Source organism: Cololabis saira, chromosome 19 (genome assembly GCF_033807715.1).
Source record: "Cololabis saira isolate AMF1-May2022 chromosome 19, fColSai1.1, whole genome shotgun sequence".
Classification (NCBI taxonomy): domain Eukaryota; kingdom Metazoa; phylum Chordata; class Actinopteri; order Beloniformes; family Belonidae; genus Cololabis; species Cololabis saira.
The window spans coordinates 4174868-4196055 of NC_084605.1; the positions used below are offsets into that span (position 1 = coordinate 4174868).

The following is a 21188-nucleotide window of genomic DNA, read 5'->3' on the forward strand; positions in this document are numbered from 1 at the left end:
CTGAGTGTCAGAAAGACTGAGTGGGAGAAAGACTGAGTGGCAGAAAGACTGAGTGTCAGAAAGACTGAGTGGCAGAAAGACTGAGTGTCAGCGTAAACTGTCAGTTTGAGCAAATGGAAAACATCTAAAATGGGAAAGAGCTGTTGTGCGATCGACTGTACTCATAGATTAAGCAAGAAATCGGAGTTATCGTTTTACAGACTGTCGAAAAATAAGCTCAAGAGAGACAAAAGGATTGCTGCAATTCTCAGAAACAACTGGATTCCAGGCACCGAAACGTGGATTTGTGGTTCCCATTTTGTATCAGGTAATGTTGGATTTTTGGGTAGCTAACGTTAAACGGTCAAATCATAAAGTTCGGTGTCCTCATCACTTTAATTTCACCAACAAATCCTGCCTTGAAGTCGGACCAAGCGTCAACACTTTTGTATGCCTTCAAGCTTTGCTTCGTGTATTTCCCCGGCGTAGAAATTAAGTACATATTAATATCAGGAAACCCGATTCATGGCCAAATTTTAATGTCATGGACTACTGGTTCTTGGTAACTGTACCAAATATTAAGGGGACAGACTTCGTGACATCACAGCCGTATCCGTGTTCTTTGGCCGTTATTGGAATAAATGTTGTTAAAACCTCACCATGTAGAAGAAGGAGCTTTCAATAACCGATGACACAGAAATAAGGTGGTTTTTAATCCAAGATTCATTTCTTCTGATATATAATACTATGGTTATTCCAGATTCAATGATTTATAAATCAGACGACAGCACAGTTATGTCTGTTTATGAACATTTGATAACTGGATGGTTTATTAACCGCTAAACCACATTTTAGGAGAAAATACTACAATTTGTCGAAAAACTACATCTGGAATCAAGTGTCATAATTGAATTTTAGTTAGATTTTATTTTATTTAGTTCAGATAATAAGTAACATTTGAAGTTTTTAAACCAGTAACATTTAATGCTCCTTGATTGTAGGAGTTACTCAGGATGTTTTTGTTGAGATAATGACACTTGTTTTTCCAGATAAAATGAAATAAAACCGTATGGATTTGTTTAATGACTGATGCAGGAGTCTCCAGTAGTTTGGGGGATAAACTAAACCAGAGACTGAAACGGAGCTGCAACACTTCTGCTTCATTTATTAACACGTATTTATAATAACTAACTATACTAAAATTATACTCACACACTTACCTATACATACAGTACATACATACACATAGTTGAGTATTGCTGTATATTTGTACACACATGCCCATATAAATAAATATACTTATTTACACCATACTATCTCTATATTAACTCCATCTGCTCTATTTCTATATAAATATACCTAGATACACACGTTAAACACATTTGTTTTTAATCTGGTTAATGTTTGGACATTGTTTTAATTCTGAATCCATTCTGTTCCATAGTTTAACTCCACTGACTGATATAGAAAATCTTGTCATAGTTGTTCGTGTTCTGCGAGTCCTAAAATTTAGACTACCCCTTAAATTATACCTCCCCTCTCTGTCATAAAACATTTCCTGTAAGTGAGATGGTAATACGTTGTTCCTAGCTTTATACATGAATTGTGCGGTTTGGAATTCCACTATGTCAAAAAAATTGATTATTTTAGAATTGAAGAATAATGAATTGGTGTGTTCACAAAAACCAGCCTTATGAATTATCCTTATGGCTCTTTTCTGCAGAATGAATAGTGGTTGCAGTGAACTTGTATACGTATTTCCCAAACCTGTAAACAGTAACTTAAATAAGGCAAAACCAGGGAACAAAACAGAATGCAGAGTGATTTATTATCCAGGAATTGCTTTGCTCTGGCCAGAACTGAGATGCCCCTAGATACTTTGTTGTGGATGTGTTTAATATGAGATTTCTACAGTATAATTACCCCAACAAATTTATTTCCATGTACTCTTTCAATGTTTACACCCTCAATATGCACCTGTGCTTGACTGTTTTTATTTATTTTATTTTTCTTGAACAATGTAGCCTAGTTGGTGTTCTAGTTTTCCTTTACTCAGTAGTTTCCAGCAGTTCTCTCCTTGTTGTATTTTGTCCGTTAAACCGAGTTTACACTCCGCCCCCTAGTGGTGGCGGCCGGTATGACACGTACCGGCCGCGACGCACTGGCCGCTCGCGACAGAAACACTGTGATGATCAGCCGATGATTAGTTTTCTTCATCGATCAAACTTTGGTGTTTTTTTTTCCTGGAATGAAGCTGTCGTCTCCAGCATTAAAGACAGACTGCTGTTTCCTGTGGAGCCTTTCAAAATAAAGCGTGGTTCCTGGAGGAAGTTGTTTGCTGCTTGTGTAACTGTTGTGTGATGAGGCTGTGAAGGAGGAGGACACGTGTCTCTGCAGGACAGTTTCACCTCTGAGCTTCTTCACATTTACAGGAACCAGACTCACGTAGAAACCGAGTCTCTTTCTGTTTGTTCAAGATTTTCAACTTCCTGTTCGTGCAGTAGTCACAGAATTTAATGTTTTAATCTTAGAAACAGAAAAGGAGAAAACAGAAAAGGAGAAAATAGAATATATTGCCTTTTATTGCCATTTACACATGTACAGTGTAAAAAACATATTACTATCTTGTAATAGTACAAAAAATATGTAGAAAGAAATATGTATAAATAATAAATACAAAGGTGCTGAGAGAAAGCTTCAGAGCAGTTCGGATCAGCAGATACGGCTGTATCAGTGACTTCCTCCACCTCCCACTGGTTTCTGACTGCATTCAAGTGACATAAACACTAAAGAGAGGAGCAAACCAGTGCCGGATCAGCTGATCTCTGTCCAACACCAATGATTCAATTCAATTCAATTCAATTTTATTTGTATAGCGTCTAATACAACAGATGATGTCTCTAGACGCTTTCCAGAGACCCAGAACATGACCCCCGAGCACTTATTGCATAAACAATGGCAGGTAAAAACTCCCCTAGTGGGAGAAAAGCCTTAAGCCAAAAGTGATGTGTGTTTCCTCTGCAGATGAAGGTGTGTGTGTGAGCTGATGTGGACGTGAATTCAGCAGAATGGACCAGTGTGAGGACAGAGAGGAGGGAGTCCCTCCCTCTAAAACCTCTCTGTGTGGGGAACATGAGAGTCGGAGCAAAGCTCAGAGGTGAGATGAGCATCTCTAACTGTCCCTGACTCTTCTGCATGTCAGAGCTCAATACTCACCAAACCTCATTATTACAGGAATCAACCTGGACCTGGACCTGGACCTGGACCTGGACCTGGACCTGGACCTGGACCTGGACCTGGACCTGAACCTGGACCTGGACCTGGACCTGGACCTGGACCTGGACCCAGCTGTGTGTCCTTGAAGAGCGACCAGTCAAAGGAATATGTTATTAACTTTAAAGGAGAGCAACGTTCGGCTGTAAATAGGTGAGTGTATCCAAACGCTGCCAATGATTTGTATTTAATACTTTTTAAATAGAGTAAATATTTGTATCTGTATATCTTGTTTTTCATATGAATAGAATATTTACATTTTGAACTTTTGTCTTCTATCAGGGTCCATCAGAAAAGAGAATCTCTTGAACATGAACCCAGCTGTTTGTCCTTGAAGAGCGACCACTCAAATGATAGATATATTAACTTTAAAGGAGACCAAAAGTCTTCTTCAGAGAGGTGAGATGAATTTAAATGTATTTAAACCGGTCCTCATGTTAGGAAATGTCCACATGTTTCTTCCTGAGTAGATCCATGTAGTCCTGGAGCTTCCTCCTCATAGATCTTTATCTCCTGTCAGGAGCTTTTTCCTCTGGTTGACACATCTGGAGGTCTCACCTTCCAGAGGACTGATCCTGATGATGATCCAGAGTTCCTCAGCTGCTTCATGTCTCCATCAGTTGTTCATGTTCCTGATCTTGTTGTAACTTTTCAATGAGGTCACATGTACGTTCTCAGTGGATCAGCAGGACTAGTAAACCTTCAGCACAACCAGTCCTCTGATGGACTGTCCTCATCCAAACAGGACTTCATGGACCTTCAGCTGGTGTTTGTCTCTGTGAGGACAGACATGATGTGAGCTAATTCTTCCTGGTTCCCCCACAGAGTGGACCAGCAGATCTCAGAGTCCCCCAGCGGTCCGTCTGTCCAGCAGCATCAGACACAGCTGGACTCCATCTTTCTGGTCTGTACATGAACAACAACTGCTTCTCCGTCTGTTCTGTTGATGTTTGTCTCCATGCTGGTCTCTGGAGACCAGTGGACTGTCAGTCCGTCCAACATGGGTCTGATGTTTGTCTCCATGCTGGTCTCTGGAGACCAGTCGACTGTCAGTCTGTCCAACATGGGTCTGATGTTTGTCTCCGTGGTTTCAGTCTGATTGTGTCCTTCATGTGGTCTTCTGTTCCAGCTGCTGGAGGACAACATTGTCCTGTTTGTGAAGAACGAGCTGAAGAAGATCCAGAGGGGTCTGAGTCCAGATTACCCAGAATCCCTAGAGCATCTGTTTCAAGGTGAGGATGAAGAGCAGAGGAGCAGCAGAGAGGCGTTTGTGAAGATCACAGTGAACTTCCTGAGGAGATTGAAGCAGGAGGACCTGGCTAAGCATCTGCAGAGCAGTAAGAGGATTTTGCTGAACATTTAAGCTGCTGTTTAAATTACCCAAAATGTGGTGTCGGTTCACATCCTGATTCTTTAGGAGAATTAGGTGGAACTTTATAAAACACTATTTTTTTTCCAATGTGTATTCAGATGTTTCTGCTGCAGTTTGTAAAAAGCGGCTGAAGTCTAAGCTGAAGAAGAAGTCCCAGTGTGTGTTTGAGGGGATTGTTAAAGCAGGAAACCCAACCCTTCTGAAGCAGATCTACACAGAGCTCTACATCACAGAGGGAGGGACCGGAGAGGTCAACGATGAACATGAAGTCAGACAGATTGAAGCAGCATCCAGGAAACCACATAGAGCAGAAATAACCATCAGACAGGAAGACATCTTTAAACTCCCACCTGGAAGAGATGAACCAATCAGAACAGTGATGACGAAGGGAGTGGCCGGCATCGGGAAAACAGTCCTAACACAGAAGTTCACTCTGGACTGGGCTGAAGGCAGAACCAACCAGGACATCCAGTTACTGCTTCCATTCACCTTCAGAGAGCTGAATGTGCTGAAAGAGAGAATGTTCAGCTTGGTGGAACTTGTTCATCACTTCTTCACTGAAACCAGAGAAATGTGCAGCTTTGAAGAGTTTCAGGTTGTGTTCATCTTTGACGGTCTGGATGAGAGTCGACTTCCTCTGGACTTCCACAACAATGAGATCCTGACTGATGTTACAGAGTCCACCTCAGTGGATGTGCTGCTGACAAACCTCATCAGGGGGAACCTGCTTCCTTCTGCTCGTCTCTGGATCACCACACGACCTGCAGCAGCCAATCAGATCCCTCCTGAGTGTGTCTCCATGGTGACAGAGGTCAGAGGGTTCACTAACCCACAGAAGGAGGAGTATTTCAGGAAGAGGTTCAGAGAAGAGGAGCAGACCAGCAGGATCATCTCCCACATCAAGAAATCCCGGAGCCTCCACATCATGTGCCACATCCCAGTCTTCTGTTGGATCACTGCTACGGTCCTGGAGAAAGTCCTGGAAACCAGAGAGGGAGGGGGGCTGCCCAAGACCCTGACTGAGATGTACATCCACTTCCTGGTGGTCCAGGCCAAACTGAAGAAGGTCAAGTATGATGGAGGAGCTGAGACGGATCCACACTGGAGTCCAGAAAGCAGGAAAATGGTGGAGTCTCTGGGAAAACTGGCTTTTGAGCAGCTGCAGAAAGGAAACCTGATCTTCTATGAACCAGACCTGAGGGAGTGTGGCATCAATGTCAGAGAGGCTTCAGTGTACTCAGGAGTGTTCACCCAGATCTTTAGAGAGGAGAGCAGCCTGTACCAGGACCAGGTCTTCTGCTTCATCCATCTGAGTGTTCAGGAGTTTCTGTCTGCTCTTCATGTCCATCTGACCTTCATCAAGTCTGGAGTCAACCTGCTGGAGGAACAAAGAAACACAGAGACCGACCTCTATCAGAGTGCTGTGGACAAGGCCTTACAAAGTCCAAATGGACACCTGGACTTGTTCCTCCGCTTCCTCCTGGGTCTCAAACTGGAGACCAACCAGACTCTCCTACGAGGTCTGCTAGAACCAAAACCAAGAAGATCACAGAACAATCAGGAAACAGTTAAATACATCAAGAAGATGATTAGTGAGGATCAGTCTGCAGAGAAAAGCATCAACCTGTTCCACTGTCTGAATGAACTGAACGATGGTTCTCTGGTGGAGGAGGTCCAACGGTCCCTGAGGTCAGGACGTCTCTCCACAGATGAACTTTCTCCTGCTCAGTGGTCGGCTCTGGCCTTCATCTTACTGTCATCAGAAGATCTTGAGGTGTTTGACCTGAAGGAATACTCAGCTTCAGATAAGGTTCTACGGAGGCTGCTGCCGGTGGTCAAAGCCTCCAAGAAAGTTGTGTAAGGATGAATATGGACACATCTGTTTTAGTTACAATCACTTGTTGTGTTCTTGCAGGAAACCAGTTAAATTCACTGTTCAACTAAGTTCAGGTTCATGTGGGACCAGTTCTCCTCAATGATTCATCTCAGGAAACTATACATGCAGAGAAGAGAAATGCAGCTTTGATCAAGACTGTAGTGCAGCAACACTTATTGATTAATAGTTGAATTGATCAGTATTCATTTTAATTCTATGATTGATTCATTTGTTGAATTAAATAATCAATGTTTAAATTATATAATTATTTCTCTTTAATCTCCTCTGCAGGTTGAGTGGTTGTCACCTCTCAGAGGACATCTGTGCAGATCTGTCCTCAGTTCTCAGCTCTCAGTCCTCCAGTCTGACAGAACTGGACCTGAGTAACAACCACCTGCAGGATTCAGGACTGAAGAAGCTGTGTCCTGGACTGGAGAGTCCACACTGTCACCTGGAGTCTCTCAGGTCAGAATCCACCAAGTGTTCAACTGTTGACCGTTAGAACTGTGGCTGATATTGAAGGATTGTTGATGGGAGTTTTAATAACTGTAACTGTGTCCGGATCGGGTTGAAGCACTACAGACAGTCGGTCATAACTGTGTGAGGATGATGAACAAGGAGAAGGGCTCCACCAAGTCCACATAAACGTCTGTTTGTAGTTTAGTCAGTTTCAAGGTTATTTCAGTGATTGGGGGTGTTTCTTTCTTCCTTTAATTGAAGAGTATCAACAAGTTTGTCCACACATGAACATCTCTAACCTCCCCTCTCTAATCTGATCTCTTCTTTATCACTAAAAGTTCTCAAATAAGATGTTTATAACAGACTTTGAAATGTTTCCTATTTAATATTGAATTGGTTTCCATAAAATGATCAAACTGGAGCACCAATAACTTTCAAATGGTGACGACCTCAGCAGCAGAAGTGTCTCTTCTTCTAACCTCGACTCAGTCTTTGTCTGGATGTCCACAAGGTGGTGGACTGATCAATATTCTGTCATTGATCCATTTATGACCATCTGACCTTGAATAAAAACCAGCAAATTGTTTCCTTGAGACTTCAGAATATTCCAGACCAAACAATGTCCCTGTAAACACGAACACTTTTTGGTTGAGAAAAGAGTCAGAAAATCAAATGTTTATTCAGCTCAAATGAAGCTCATTAAAGTGATCTTTAAACACAGCTGACTTATCTGGTTGTAAAACTCACTAAAGTGTTGAGGACAGACATGATGCTCTTCACATGTCTGTCTCCACATTTGGATGCTGTCGGCCTCAGCAGCAGTGGGACTCTTTGGATCTTGATGTTCATCCACAAGTTTAGTTCAGGCTGAAACGTCTCAGCAACATTTGTTGGATTCAGGGTGAATTCCAGTGTTTCTGCTGATCCTCTGACTTTTCCTTCAGCGCCATCATCAGTTGAACATGAGGACAGATTCAGCTTTAGTCTCAGAGCAGCTCTCTCAGAGTCTCTGCGTGTGTGTTGTGTTGTGTGTCTGCAGGCTGTCAGGCTGTCTGATATCAGAGGAAGGCTGTGCTTCTCTGGTCTCAGCTCTGAGCTGCAATCCCTCCCACCTGAGAGAGCTGGACCTGAGCTACAACCATCCAGGAGAATCAGCAGTGAAGCTTTTGTCTGCTGGACTGGAGGATCCCCGCTGGAGACTGGACACTCTCAGGTATGAAGACAGAAGGACATCAGCATAGGCGCCGAATTATGTTTTTGCTGGTGGGTGCTGAATGTCATGTAGTGTAGTGTAGCAATTCAGCAACGTAGATTTAACAGCGGTAACGGACATGAACGCCGCACGCACACACACAGACACACACAAATAATAATCAAATTCTAAACAAATTTGGGTGTTCGTCTGAGGAAAAAGGAGGCTATTTTTCTATAGTTCATAACCAAGATCATTCTTTCTTCCATCTTGATCGTTTCTAATCTACAACAGTAGAATTGAATTTTTTTAATTTCACCGTGCGCCCTGTGACGGCATCTGGGCGGTGTCCAATAGGAGAGAAGGTGGAGGGAGAAAAAAAAGTTGCAGCTTGTAGATCAGAGACGATCAACATGGAAGAAAGAATGATCTTGGCTGTGAGTCTGTGAGGACCTGTGGGATGAGACTGCAGGACTATCGGGACATCAATAAAAAGGGACAAAAGTGGAGAGAAATCTCCCAGAATTTGGACACACCTGGTGTGTTTAAAAGTGGTAGAAATGTGATATACTTTTGCTCTTTTAACAATAAAATGTTAATTTAAAATAAAATATAGCATTTCCATGCCTCATCTGGGGATCAATTGAATCATTGATCAAATACTTTTGCAAACTGAAGCACTACAGGTCCGCTAAAATGACTGACATGAGCTAAAAAAAACATAGTTCAGAAAGGTTTTTTAATAAAATATGATTCAGCCTGACCTGGCCATCATGGAGCTCCCGAACGAGCCTTTATTCCCCCAAATCCTGTCTTCATGAGGATTTCATGGACCCATCCCCTCCTTGCTGCTGCTGCTCGTCTCCTCCTCCTCAGAAGAAGAACTAACGCCAGGGCTTTTCTTTGAATCAGGGACACATGCATTTTGCAAACCGAGCTGTAGCTACTGTAGGCTACGTCCAAATGAGTGGGAAAACGGCGCCAGACCGGAAAAACTTTTTTTCGGTCGCCAAGCAACTTGCAACAAATGTGTACACAGGTGTATGCGCGCAGGCTCTGCGTCACTCAGACCCTGCGCTCTTGCGCAGCGGCAGTACATACACTTGAATGGGAAAGCCGGCGGCGGCTGTGCGCCCTTTATTTGAAAACCGCTTTAGCCAATCAGTGATTGTTGACATGGGGGCTCCCCTACTCGGCTCTCCCCGTGGGTGCTCGGCCATCTCCGTGGGTGCTCGGGCCCCGAAGCACCCACGGTTCTGGCGCCTATGGACATCAGTGTGCTGGACTCTTCATGGTGTAGCGCCCCTTCAACCGTCCTCAGTTCTAAAGGCGCTCCCCAGGTTCACTAACCTCTTTAAACACACTTTTTCAATACCTAAAATAATAAACGCTTTCAGATGCTTCCGTTTTCACACATTTATTATTCACACTTGCATAAATAAATAAAACAAACCCAACAAATAATATGTTCTTCTAGAAACAAAAAACAGAAATAAACCAAGGGTTCAGTGCACTTCAACCCTGTGAGCAGATTACCCTAATGGCTCACTTAATGGTATCAACCTAGAGCCGGCACTCTAGCTTTGATAAATAAAACCCTTAATGCAAAAGAAAAACACAGTCACCAGTATTGGGTACCCAATTGCGCAACATTGCAGGCCTGTTTCAGTCCTTAACTGAGCTGGAAGTCAGGAGCTCAAAATGGTGGTGCGCCTTAGCACCAAAGCTTAAGATGGCGGTGCGCCTCGCACCTCGCACTGCCGGCCGTAGACATGTCCTCGGTCCCCGGTGGTGTATTCGACCAACACTCACCCAGGGCCCGTCAGACGGGTTGACTTGTACAGCTGGGCGACGGTTTCACCTCGTTGAATGGCTGTTCGCTACTCACGGTGATGGCCGTCCTTTAATTGGCACGGGCTGCACCAACTTCCAACCGCACTTTGCTGGGACACTTATCCAGAGTCCGTGTTGACGTAGGTCCGACGCTGCATTGGAGGGCGATAAAAGACTCACTGTCCGTTCACCTCTGTTACACTCTCCAACCAACGTGTCTGTTAACCCTAGTGCTTTTCTCTTTTCTTTCTTTTCCCCATCTCGGTTTATACTCCCGGCTGCCTCGGCGTCACTCCGACACCTCCTCCTGGCTCCGCCCCCCTGCTTGCTGATTGGATCCCCAAAGGTAAGTTAAACTTAAACTTATTTATATTTTTACATTTACACATACACTTTTCTTCGTTCTAACAGTCATCTTTAACAGACACAAAAATAAACAAATGACATTTAAATAAACAATTATTTCGTTCATGGGATTTTACCATAGGGTTACATCGGTGTTGTGAACATCATCTTTGTGGCTCTCTGGCTTTGAACAGAGATCTTTGAGCAGACGGAGCTGCTGCAGCTCATCTGGTGCTGCAGCAGAGCTGATAGATGCACTTCACAACTCTGAGCCGTTCTTGACCCAGTAAACATCCCAGAACCACAGCAGTGTGGTTTTCAGGCCCATCGCAACACAATAACAGCTGCACCTTCACTCCTCCTGCTGCTGATTCAGCAAAGAGGAAATCAGATGAAAAGAATGTGTTAAAACTGTGCTGCAATGTGACAACCACAGGACAGGACTTCAGAGATGCTGCATTCAAGTGCATCTGTCCAAGTGTTGGACTGTTCCTTCATCACTGTGTGAGAGCCATGTAATGTCCATGTTTGCTGAAAGAGACTGTGCTGGTCTGACCCCCCTCCTCCTTTCAGGGTGGAGCCTGCTGGACAACCATGGTTGATACCAGGTCTGAGGAAGTGTAAGTGTGTTTTTATTTCATTCACACATTCAACCATCTTCACACTGACACATCACTCATTCATGAGTCCATCAATGATCAATGACAGATCAATAATAACTGAAGCTGGGTTGTTCGTTCTCTCCATCAGATTCCTGTCAACTCACCATTGACACAAACACAGTCAACAAACGCATCAAACTGTCTGACAACAACAGGAAGATGATGTTTGTGAAGGAGGATCAGTCATATCCTGATCATCCAGACAGGTTTGATTACTGGCGTCAGCTGCTGTGTAAAGAAGTTCTGACGGATCGCTGTTACTGGGAGGTCCAGACGAGAGGCGGAGTTTCTGTATCAGTGAGTTACAGAAGAATCAGCAGGAAAGGAGGCTCTAATGACTGTGTGTTTGGATGGAACGATCATTCCTGGAGTCTGGAATGTTCTGATGATGGTCGGTACTCTGTCTGTCACAATAACAGAGGAACATCTTCCTCCTCCTCTTCCTCAGTCTCTGACAGAGTAGCAGTGTATGTGGACGTTCCTGCTGGAACTCTGTCCTTCTACAGCGTCTCCCCTGACAGACTGATCCACATCCACACCTTCAACACCACATTCACTGAACCTCTCTCTCCTGGGTTTGGGTTTGGGTTTGGTTCTTCAGTGTCTCTGTGTTGAGTTAAGTCTCAAGAGTCTCCTCCTGTCAGAGAAACTGTCTCTGTTGGACAGATAGTTGAGTCTGTACATGTCATCCATCCATCCATCCATCCATCCATCCATCCATCCATCCATCCATCCATCCATCCATCCATCCATCCATCCATCCATCCATCCATCCATCCATCCATCCATCCATCCATCCATCCATCCATCCATCTTCTGATCCAGGTCCAGGTTGTGGGGTAGCAGCCTCATCAGACTGGTCCAGACCTCCCTCTCCTTGGTCCCAGACCAACAGATAAAAACTCTCAGTGAGTCCTTCTTCTACCGCGGGGCCTCGTCCCGGTTGGACTTGCCTTAAACACCTCTCGATGGAGGTGTCCAGGGGACATCCTCAGCAGTTGTCGAAACCATCTCTGTTCCTCTAGAGGTGGACGACCAGTGACTCTACTCTGAGTCTCCCCTCAATGATTGCACTTCTCTTGTTTCATCTCATTTCTTGACAGACCAAATTTCACCTCAGAACTCCCAAAATACAAGCAGCATAAAAAATCTGTTACCAGAGGAACAAACCCTCTGGACCACTGCTGCACAGTCATGAAGGACGTTTCTCGCTCTGTCCCCCGTGCAGCTTCAGGACTCCGAGTTATTTCCTGCTTTTGAAATAAAGTTGAAATCAGACGCCATTTCAGATCAGTAACTGCTGATAGAGACTCTGTTTTCATCCCTAAACTGTGTTAATTCGACATCTTACTGTTGCTGTCTTTTGTCCTTTGAGTAGAAAATGTCTTTCCACTGATTTGCTGCAGTTTTCCAGTTGTATTTGTCCATTAAGGTGGGTTATAGTAACCCACTGAAACCCTTAAAAGACTGTCTCAGGGACTTTAAAACCTGGATGAAGATTAACTGTCTTAACCTCCAGAACCATCATCCTTTGTGACGTCACTGATGACATCACCTGTTTCTGATTATGTGGTATGGGGTGTGGGGGGGACCGCAGCTCCTGAAGCTCCGGCCTGAAAACATGCACAAAAGAGAAAAAAGCGCAAACCTGTAAGATGGCATCACTGCCAAATTATAAAAAAATACAATCTATTAAAGCAGCACAATGTAACTTTCAGCTTTTGTTGAGTTTGGCGGCTCCTTTGGACAAAAGCAGTAATGCTTTACCAGAAAGAACACTACATTTCCCATGAACACCAGGGTGTACTGCCGGAAAGATCCTGTCCCCGTCGCGTGCATTTGTTTTGAGAGAAGACGGGACGGACTTTCAAAACTACTTTTCTGTTTCACCAAGTGAACAGACGGAACGCAAAAAAAAGATGTTAAACTGCTGGAAAGGAACTGTAATTTACCGGGATACCTTAAACAAGTAAGCCAGGGAGCGGTATATGGAGAAAATAATGATTATTAACGGTTTGGATCCATATGAAATCCCTACTAAAGAATGGAGCTCCTCGTCGGAGCTAGAAGGATTTACTGCCGCAGTTCTGCACAACCGACGTCTTAGGCTACCTTGTTTAGGATGGTTTGGCAGCTGCTTTGGTAAATGTTTGACTCGCCATGTGTTTCAATAAATTAGTATAATAGCACAACATACAGTACATGTTTTGTATTACTCTTACTTTTTTCTTTTTTGACTGCTATATTATGTGGAAGAGGCTCCGAAGCGTGAGCAATAGTTTTGTTTTCCTCGTGAGATTTTTTTTTTCCTCTGCAGATACAAATGGAGTTAATATTTTTTCCTCAACAAACTAGTTTTATCTGAAGATTGGGGTTAATCGCACCGCAGAGAGCTGGCCAGCAACTGCGTTTAGCTGGAGAAGTGGGGAATAAAACCTGTGTGAATGATCCGACCATGGTCTGTGTGAGTGACTCTTTCACTCTTTTACTCTGTTATCTCAGATACTCGGCCTCCGTGGTTCTGCCTCCGAGCAGGAAAGCGGTTAAAAGTTAAACCATTAGCGATCTTTTCCCCACGTTTGTTATGTGTGGAGCTGCTGCAGCTGCAACACAGCAACGGGTTATCATGGTTACAGAATAACGGAAAGTAACGATTACAAGTACCGGTAGGCTAAGACAAAATGAAGAGGGAGCACGTCTGTACACAACCCAGTCTCACATAAAAACGTACCTTGCCTACGTTGGTCCAAAGTGCAAAAACGTAGAGGGGTTACAATAATAGCCCTTGAATTGTATAAAATACATTTTTCTGACTATTCGTTTTGCGTCCAAGTCACGTGCCTTTCAAGATTCTGGCCGTGACACCAAAAACATGGCGGACTTTTCTCATTTTTTAGTGAAAAAAATAAATATTTTGAGCTAGTTTCTGCAAAAAAATGCGTTTTGATTACATTTCTAGAGAGAAATATTTTACTTTCATAATATTCACTCTGATTGTACATAATCACTCGCTTGCTCGTTGTTGCAAAGTTTTTTCAGATCTCGCCAGAATAATGGGAAACTGCAACATTTTCAACCTGATCGATCAAGTTGGGGAATTCCCCTCTACGTCATAGAGTGACGAGCGGAGATCCTGATCACGTGACTAGTGCCCCGACGTGGACGTGGAAGTAAACGGTTAAATATGTTGTGCTTTTGAATCTGAACTCCTTGTACTAAAAAAAGAACTTGATCAATATATAAGGACAATTTACTCATCAAAAAATACAAAGACACATGCTTGCAAAGACACATGAAACCTACTCTCGCACATTATGTTGTTTTTATTTTTATTTATCCTTTTAATTTACATTCAACTGTCTTGTCCTATATATTCTTTTGTTTATTTCTTTTCAATATGGTGTTCGAATCTCTGTATTTGATGTTACCCTTGTTCTTGATTTTTCATTGTATTTAAAGATTTAAATAAAGATTATTAATTAAAAAAAAAAAAATGAAAAATCTTTTAAAAATTAAAAAAAAATGTGCTTTTGAACGGTAAATATTAAAATAAACCGTACACAGGTACATTTACAACTTATATTGAATCACTGTGAATACATCAATTCATTTACAGGGCGTTAAATAAAGTATTGTGGAGGACACAATGACGGACCTCGCACCCATCGGGACTGGTTGCTTAGCAACGCGTGTTCTGTGTCAGTTGTCAGCTGTTAGTTGTTTAATGTGACTACAAATATGGCGCTGATTAGAATAACGCTGTATAGCATGACTCTAGGGAAATGTAGTTCTTAGCCATTTTTATTTTTTTCACAGAAATTGAGGTTGTTAATACTAAAATAAGAGTGCACATAGTAGTTTAAGGGCATGATACACACATTTGTGTAAATATATTTTAAATATATAATTGTTAAATGTGTGAAAATTAATTTCCATATAGTCACATTAGACAACTAACAGCTGACAACTGACACAGAACACGCATTGCTAAGCAACCATAAAACGCCCCGTGACCACGTCCCTTTCCATACATGTACAATCTTTAAATAAAATGAAAAATTAAGAACAAGGGTAACATACAAATACAGATATTCGAACACCATATTGAAAAGAAATAAACAAAAGAATATATAAAGGACAAGACAGTTGAATGTAAATTAAAAGGATAAATAAAAACAACATAATGTGCGAGAGTAGGTTTCATGTAGTCAAATTGAGCGATTTACACATGCTGATGGTCTTTTGTGCCTTTGTAGTTTTTGATGAGTAAATTGTCCTTATATATTGATCAAGTTCTTTTTTTAGTACAAGGAGTTCAGATTCAAAAGCACAACATATTTAACTGTTGACTTCCACGTCCACGTCGGGGCACTAGTCACTTGATCAGGATCTCCGCTCGTCACTCTATGACGTAGAGGGGACGCCCAGAGAATTCCCCAACATGATCGATCAGGTTGAAAATGTTGCAGTTTCCCATTATTCTGGCGAGATCTGAAAAAAACTTTGCAATAACGAGCAAGCGAGTGATTATGTACATTCACTGAGTGAATATTATGAAAGTAAAATATATATTTCTCGCTAGAAATGTAATCAAAATGCATTTTTATGCAAAAACTAGCTCAAAATATTGATTTTTTTCATTAAAAAATTAGAAATGTCCGCCATGTTTTTTGGTGTCACGGCCAGAATCTTGAAAGTCACATGACTTGGATGCAAAAGGAATAGTCAGAAAAATGTAACAGTTATACAATTCAAGGGCTATTATTGTAACCCTTCTATGTTTTTGCACTTTGAACCAACGTAGGCAGGGTACGTTTTTATGTGAGACTGGGTGGCTCTACTCGCTTCCTTGGAATCAAATGAGTAATTAATTGATTGATTGATTTCTTTTTTAACTACAATCACAATCAAAAACACACAATAGCTTTGCCTATGGTAACAGATACATTTTCAACCATGCTGAAAATAATCAAAATCAGTAAGAAAACAAATCACAAAATGTACCTCCCCCTATCCATGGTTCAACCCGGTGACATCACTAATGATGTCACCAGGGTATAAATACAGGAAATGTTTGCACTTTTCCCTCCTTTTGAGATTGGAAACTGGTGAGTATGGCAAGTCATGGCGTTTTTACACTAGTATCTACTCGTCTCGACTCGCCTTGCCCTCGTTTCTTTTCAATACCCAGATGAGAAGTAGGCAGGTTGGAGCGAAGCTGCTGTGACGTATTTGATTGTGTGATCTAAACGAAGAAAACAACACTAAAGATGTAGAACCTGAAGGAGATGATATATGTGCTGCTGGGTCTGTGGCTTGTGTTCGATATCAAGTTAAAAAAGTAAAGTGAGAGAAGCTTCAAGCGGCAACGCTTTTAAGTTAATCAAAGTTAATCAATAACAAAAATCACTATGTCATCCAATGCAGTTCCTTTTAACAGCTATACATCATTTGAATATCATGCTTTTGTTTTTAGCAACCCCCCAATTCTTTGCATAACAGTCTACAGACCCCCCCAGTACTCCACCTGTTTTATCAGCCAATTCTCTGAACTTTTATCAATTATTCACACCTCCTACAACAGGATCTTAATAACTGGTGATTTTAATCTGCACTTAGACAACATCTCAGACCCAGTATCTAGAGAATTTTTAAACCTTTTAAACTGTCTAGATTTTAAGCAACATGTCACACAGCCGACCCACAGCAGAGGGCGCACCCTGGACCTGGTCATAACCTACGGCCTGTCCCTGGGTGCGTGCTCTGTTGTGGACCTGGCTGTGTCTGACCATTTCTGCGTGTTTTTTAACATCACCAGTTTTAACCAGCGGGAGGCCCCGGTGAGAACGGTGAGGAAACGTAACCTAACTCCTGAAGTGGCTGCAAATTTTATCCAGATTTTACAGAACACTCCTGCAGAGATTTTACCAGCACCCTGTGATTTTATCGTTGAAAATTTTAACAAAATACTCAAAACAACGCTGGACTCAGTGGCTCCGATTTTAACCAAAAGAATTAGCAGAAAACCTACACCCCCATGGAGAACTGAGGAAATAAAGAAACTAAAAAGAAACTGCAGGAGTGCTGAAAGGAGATGGAGGAAATCAAAATTAACCATACACTATGAAATTTTATGCCAACTCCTTAAAAACTACAATAATACTATTTAAAAAAGCAAGAACTTCACATTTCAAAAACTTAATTTTAAATAACAAAAACAATTCCAAATTCCTATTCTCCACAATAGATTTTTTAACAAATGGAAACCCTGACAGATCCCATAAAACAGCAACAGACCGTTACTGTGAGGATTTTGCAGACCACTTCAGGGGTAAAATTGATGACATTAGATCCAGTCTTTTATCTCAACAGATTTTAACTCTTAACACACCTGGATCAGTGCTTTTACCTGAGGAAACACTGGAGACTTTTGCCTTGGTTGATGCGGGGACACTTTGTAGAGTTTTCTCCAAGGTAAAACCCACAACCTGCCTTTTAGACCCCATTCCCACACCGTTTTTTAAAACACTCTATGGATTCTTTGAGGAACAGCTTTTGTACTTTGTCAACTGTTCTCTTCAGACGGGTGTCTTCCCCACCGCCTTTAAAATGGCGGTGGTGAAGCCCCTTCTGAAGAAGAGTGGGTTGGACCCCAATGTTTTAAATAACTACCGGCCTGTATCCAACTTACCGTTTTTAAGTAAAATTTTAGAAAAACTTGTTTTTAACCAAGTGAATGAATTTTTAAACTCAACACAGATTTTAGAGGCTCATCAGTCCGGTTTTAGGATGAACCACAGTACAGAGACAGCACTTTTAAAGATTTTAAATGACATCAGGTGCAATTTAGATAACCAAAAACTCACAGTCTTGGTTCTGCTGGATCTAACCGCCGCCTTCGATACAGTAGACCATCACATTTTATTAAACAGACTGAAGCACCTGGTCGGCCTCTCTGGTACTGTTCTTAAATGGTTCACGTCCTACCTCACTGATCGAAGTTTCTTTGTAAGTTTGGATACATGTTCCTCAGGAATCTATAAGATAAGGTGTGGGGTTCCCCAAGGGTCAATTTTAGGTCCAACTCTTTTTAATCTGTACATGCTGCCCCTTGGGGACGTCATCAGGAGACACGGCATCAGCTTCCATAGTTACGCTGACGATACGCAACTGTACATCGCCGTGTCTCCTGATGACACTGGGCCAATTGATGCCCTTTTTAACTGTATTTTAGACATCAAGTCATGGATGGCAGCAAACTTCCTACAGCTCAACCAGGGCAAAACAGAGATTTTACTCATCGGTCCTGAAGGCCAGAGAGAGAAACTTTTACCAAAGTTACAGGATTTTAAACCCTCAAAATCAGTTAAAAATCTGGGCGTGATTTTTGACTCTGAGCTCACTTTTATTCCACATATTAAAAACATAACAAAGATAGGTTTTTACCATCTTAAGAACATAGCCAGAGTCCGCCCGTTTCTCTCTCAGGCTAGTACGGAGGTGCTAATGCATGCTTTTATCTCATGTCGTTTAGATTACTGTAACGCCCTGCTCTCTGGTCTTCCCAAAAAGAACATGTACAATCTACAATTATTACAGAACTCAGCCGCACGCGTGCTGACGAGGACCAGAGGGCGGGAGCACATTACACCTGTTTTAAAATCGCTGCATTGGCTCCCCGTGCGCTTCAGGGTTGATTTTAAGGTTATTTTACTAGTTTTTAAGTGTCTTAATGGTCTTGGGCCTTCTTATTTGTCTGCACTACTTTTACCCTATCGACCCTCACGGACCCTGAGGTCCTCCGGTGCCGGCCTTTTAACCATACCAAAAGTTAGAACCAGGACACACGGGGAGGCGGCATTCAGTTTTTATGGTCCCCGATTGTGGAACAGCCTCCCGGAGAACCTCAGGGCCGCAGAGACTGTTGATGTTTTTAAAAAGAGGCTCAAGACCCATCTCTTTAATCAGGCTTTTAACTGACTCATTTAACTCTTTTACATTTCTTATGCTCACCCTTATTTTTATTGGATCTTACTGCTCTGTTTTATATTTAGTTTATCCTTTTTTATCATATTTTATTTTCATTGTTTTATCTTAATGTTTTATCTAAATATTTTAGTCATTATTTATGGTCTATTTCATACATTTTACTGTCTTATTCCTTTAGTTTTTAATGTCTTGCTTTTTAGACATACTTTTAGGATTTTATGTTATGTTATACTTTTTAAACTCTTTTAGTGTATTTTATCCTGCTTTCTTAGCTTTTAGCTCCAGTGTTTCCTCATGGGGAGCCTCCATGCTGGGAGTGACTCTAGCCTGCAGGGGGTCGTCCTGGGGGTGGTTCTGGCCTGGATGGTTGTGGAGCTCTGCACCACGGCTTCACCGCTGTGGTGTGGACTCCTCTATCCGTCCGGGCCGGGATGGTCTCTGTGGGCCCCCCCCCCTTGTAGCTGCGGGCTATGAGACCTCCTGGCGTGGACGGCTCCCCGTTACCGTTTCCTCACCTGGATCCTCTGTGCCTAGCCATGTCTGCACCGTGTGTCTGTGTGTGTCTGTCTGTGTGTGTGCGGGGAGGGGGGAGGGGGAGGGCGGGGGGGAGCATTAATACATTTTATGTTTATGTTTTATGGAAAGCACTTTGTGTTACATTTTTTTGTATGAAAGGTGCTTTATAAATAAAGTTTGATTTGATTTGAAGTTCTTTTTAATTTGTCTCGCCGCTGCTGAAAAGTCCCTTGTTAGCCGTGAGAAGCTATGAAGTGACAGAGCTTGTGGTGGATCTGGTCATTCCTTATCGCCTGTCTAGATCCTTTTTTAATTCTCTCCTCAGCCACCAGGTTTAGGAACATCTGCACCTCAGAGTTGGATCATGAAACAGACTTTTGCGCTGCCATTGCCTGTCGATTAAAATGAACAAGAAGCCGCGAGTTGCTCTTTCGCTGATTTCCTCCTCCTGACTCAAACGTCTGACGGCCCTGCCCCCCGACCAATCAGTGGCCTGTAGTGTGATGACGTCAGATGCAGCCCGACTCAGCCGCTTAGAACCTCGGCAGAGTAGATACAGAAAAAGTATCTACTCGGCACGTTAGACCCCTAGTGGAGGAGTGCAAAACCAGTGCGAGTCGAGTCGGGCTGAGTAGGTGCCAGTGGAAAAGCGCCATAACAGAATTAACTTATGATGAATGACAAAACTGAACAAATAAACGAATTTAAACTTAACAATACTTGTCTGTATTATTTTAAGTGAAATAATCGTGAACACGAACAAATCCGGGGTACTATGTGCCTGCATGGTATGAAACAATGGTAAACCTATGAATATCAGAATACTTTTATTGTCAGTGTACCTGGGTACAGTGAGATTTGAAGCAGCATCACCGCTCCAGTGCAAGACAAGACAAATAACAGTAGTGCAAACAATAAGAAATATGAGAAATAAAAACAATATAAAAAATATAAAAAAGGTTAAGGTGCATTTGAATCGTTTTTTTTTTTTTTTACAGATGACAGCATATACATAAGTAGGAATATTGCACAGAGTCCGGGAGAAGTATTGCACAGTTAGAAAAGACAGTAACGAGGATAATTTACATGTTGTTCAGGGTGTTTATGGCTTTGGGGAAAAAACTGTTTTTGAGTCTGTTTGTTTTTGACCTGATGACTCTGTAGCGTCTTCCTGAAGGCAGCAGGTCAAACAGGTCAGAGCCGGGGTGGGAGCTGTCTTTAATGATGTTAGTGGCTCTGCTGAGGCAGCGGGAGGTGTAAATGTCCGTCAGGGGGGGGAGAGGGCAGCCGATGATCCTCTGCGCTGCTTTCACCACCCTCTGGAGCCTTCCTCTGTCCGCAGCAGTGCACCTGCCGTACCAGACTGTAATGCAGTACGTCAGCAGGCTCTGGATGGATGAGCGGTAAAAGGTCAGCAGCAGGTTGGAGTCCATCTTGTATCTCCTGAGAACTCTCAGGAAGTGCAGCCGCTGCTGAGCCTTTTTGGTGATGGCGGTGTTGTTCTCAGACCAGGAGATGCTGTCGGAGATGAGGAGGCCAAGAAACCGGAAGGAGTGGACCCTTTCCACTCTCTGGCCGTTGATTTAGAGGGGGGCCGGGTCAGTGTTCTGTTTCCTGAAGTTGACGATGATCTCCTTGGTTTTCCTGGTGTTCAGAGTGAGGTTGTTCTCTGAGCTCCAGGCTGTCGACTTC

General features: G+C 42.6%; 1 protein-coding gene across 1 annotated transcript in view; it reads left to right on the forward strand.

Annotated features, from left to right (window-relative positions):
- Nucleotides 1-13129, forward strand: part of LOC133419733 (NACHT, LRR and PYD domains-containing protein 3-like) — a 59277-nt gene extending 46148 nt beyond the window's left edge. Inside the window, exons 15-17 of the mRNA XM_061709137.1 lie at nucleotides 7999-8172; nucleotides 10903-10949; nucleotides 11080-13129. Coding sequence (XP_061565121.1) covers nucleotides 7999-8172; nucleotides 10903-10949; nucleotides 11080-11606 — 748 coding nt within the window. The 3' untranslated portion in view covers nucleotides 11607-13129. The remainder of the gene's footprint in view (nucleotides 1-7998; nucleotides 8173-10902; nucleotides 10950-11079) is intronic.
- The last annotated feature ends 8059 nt before the right edge of the window (nucleotides 13130-21188 follow it).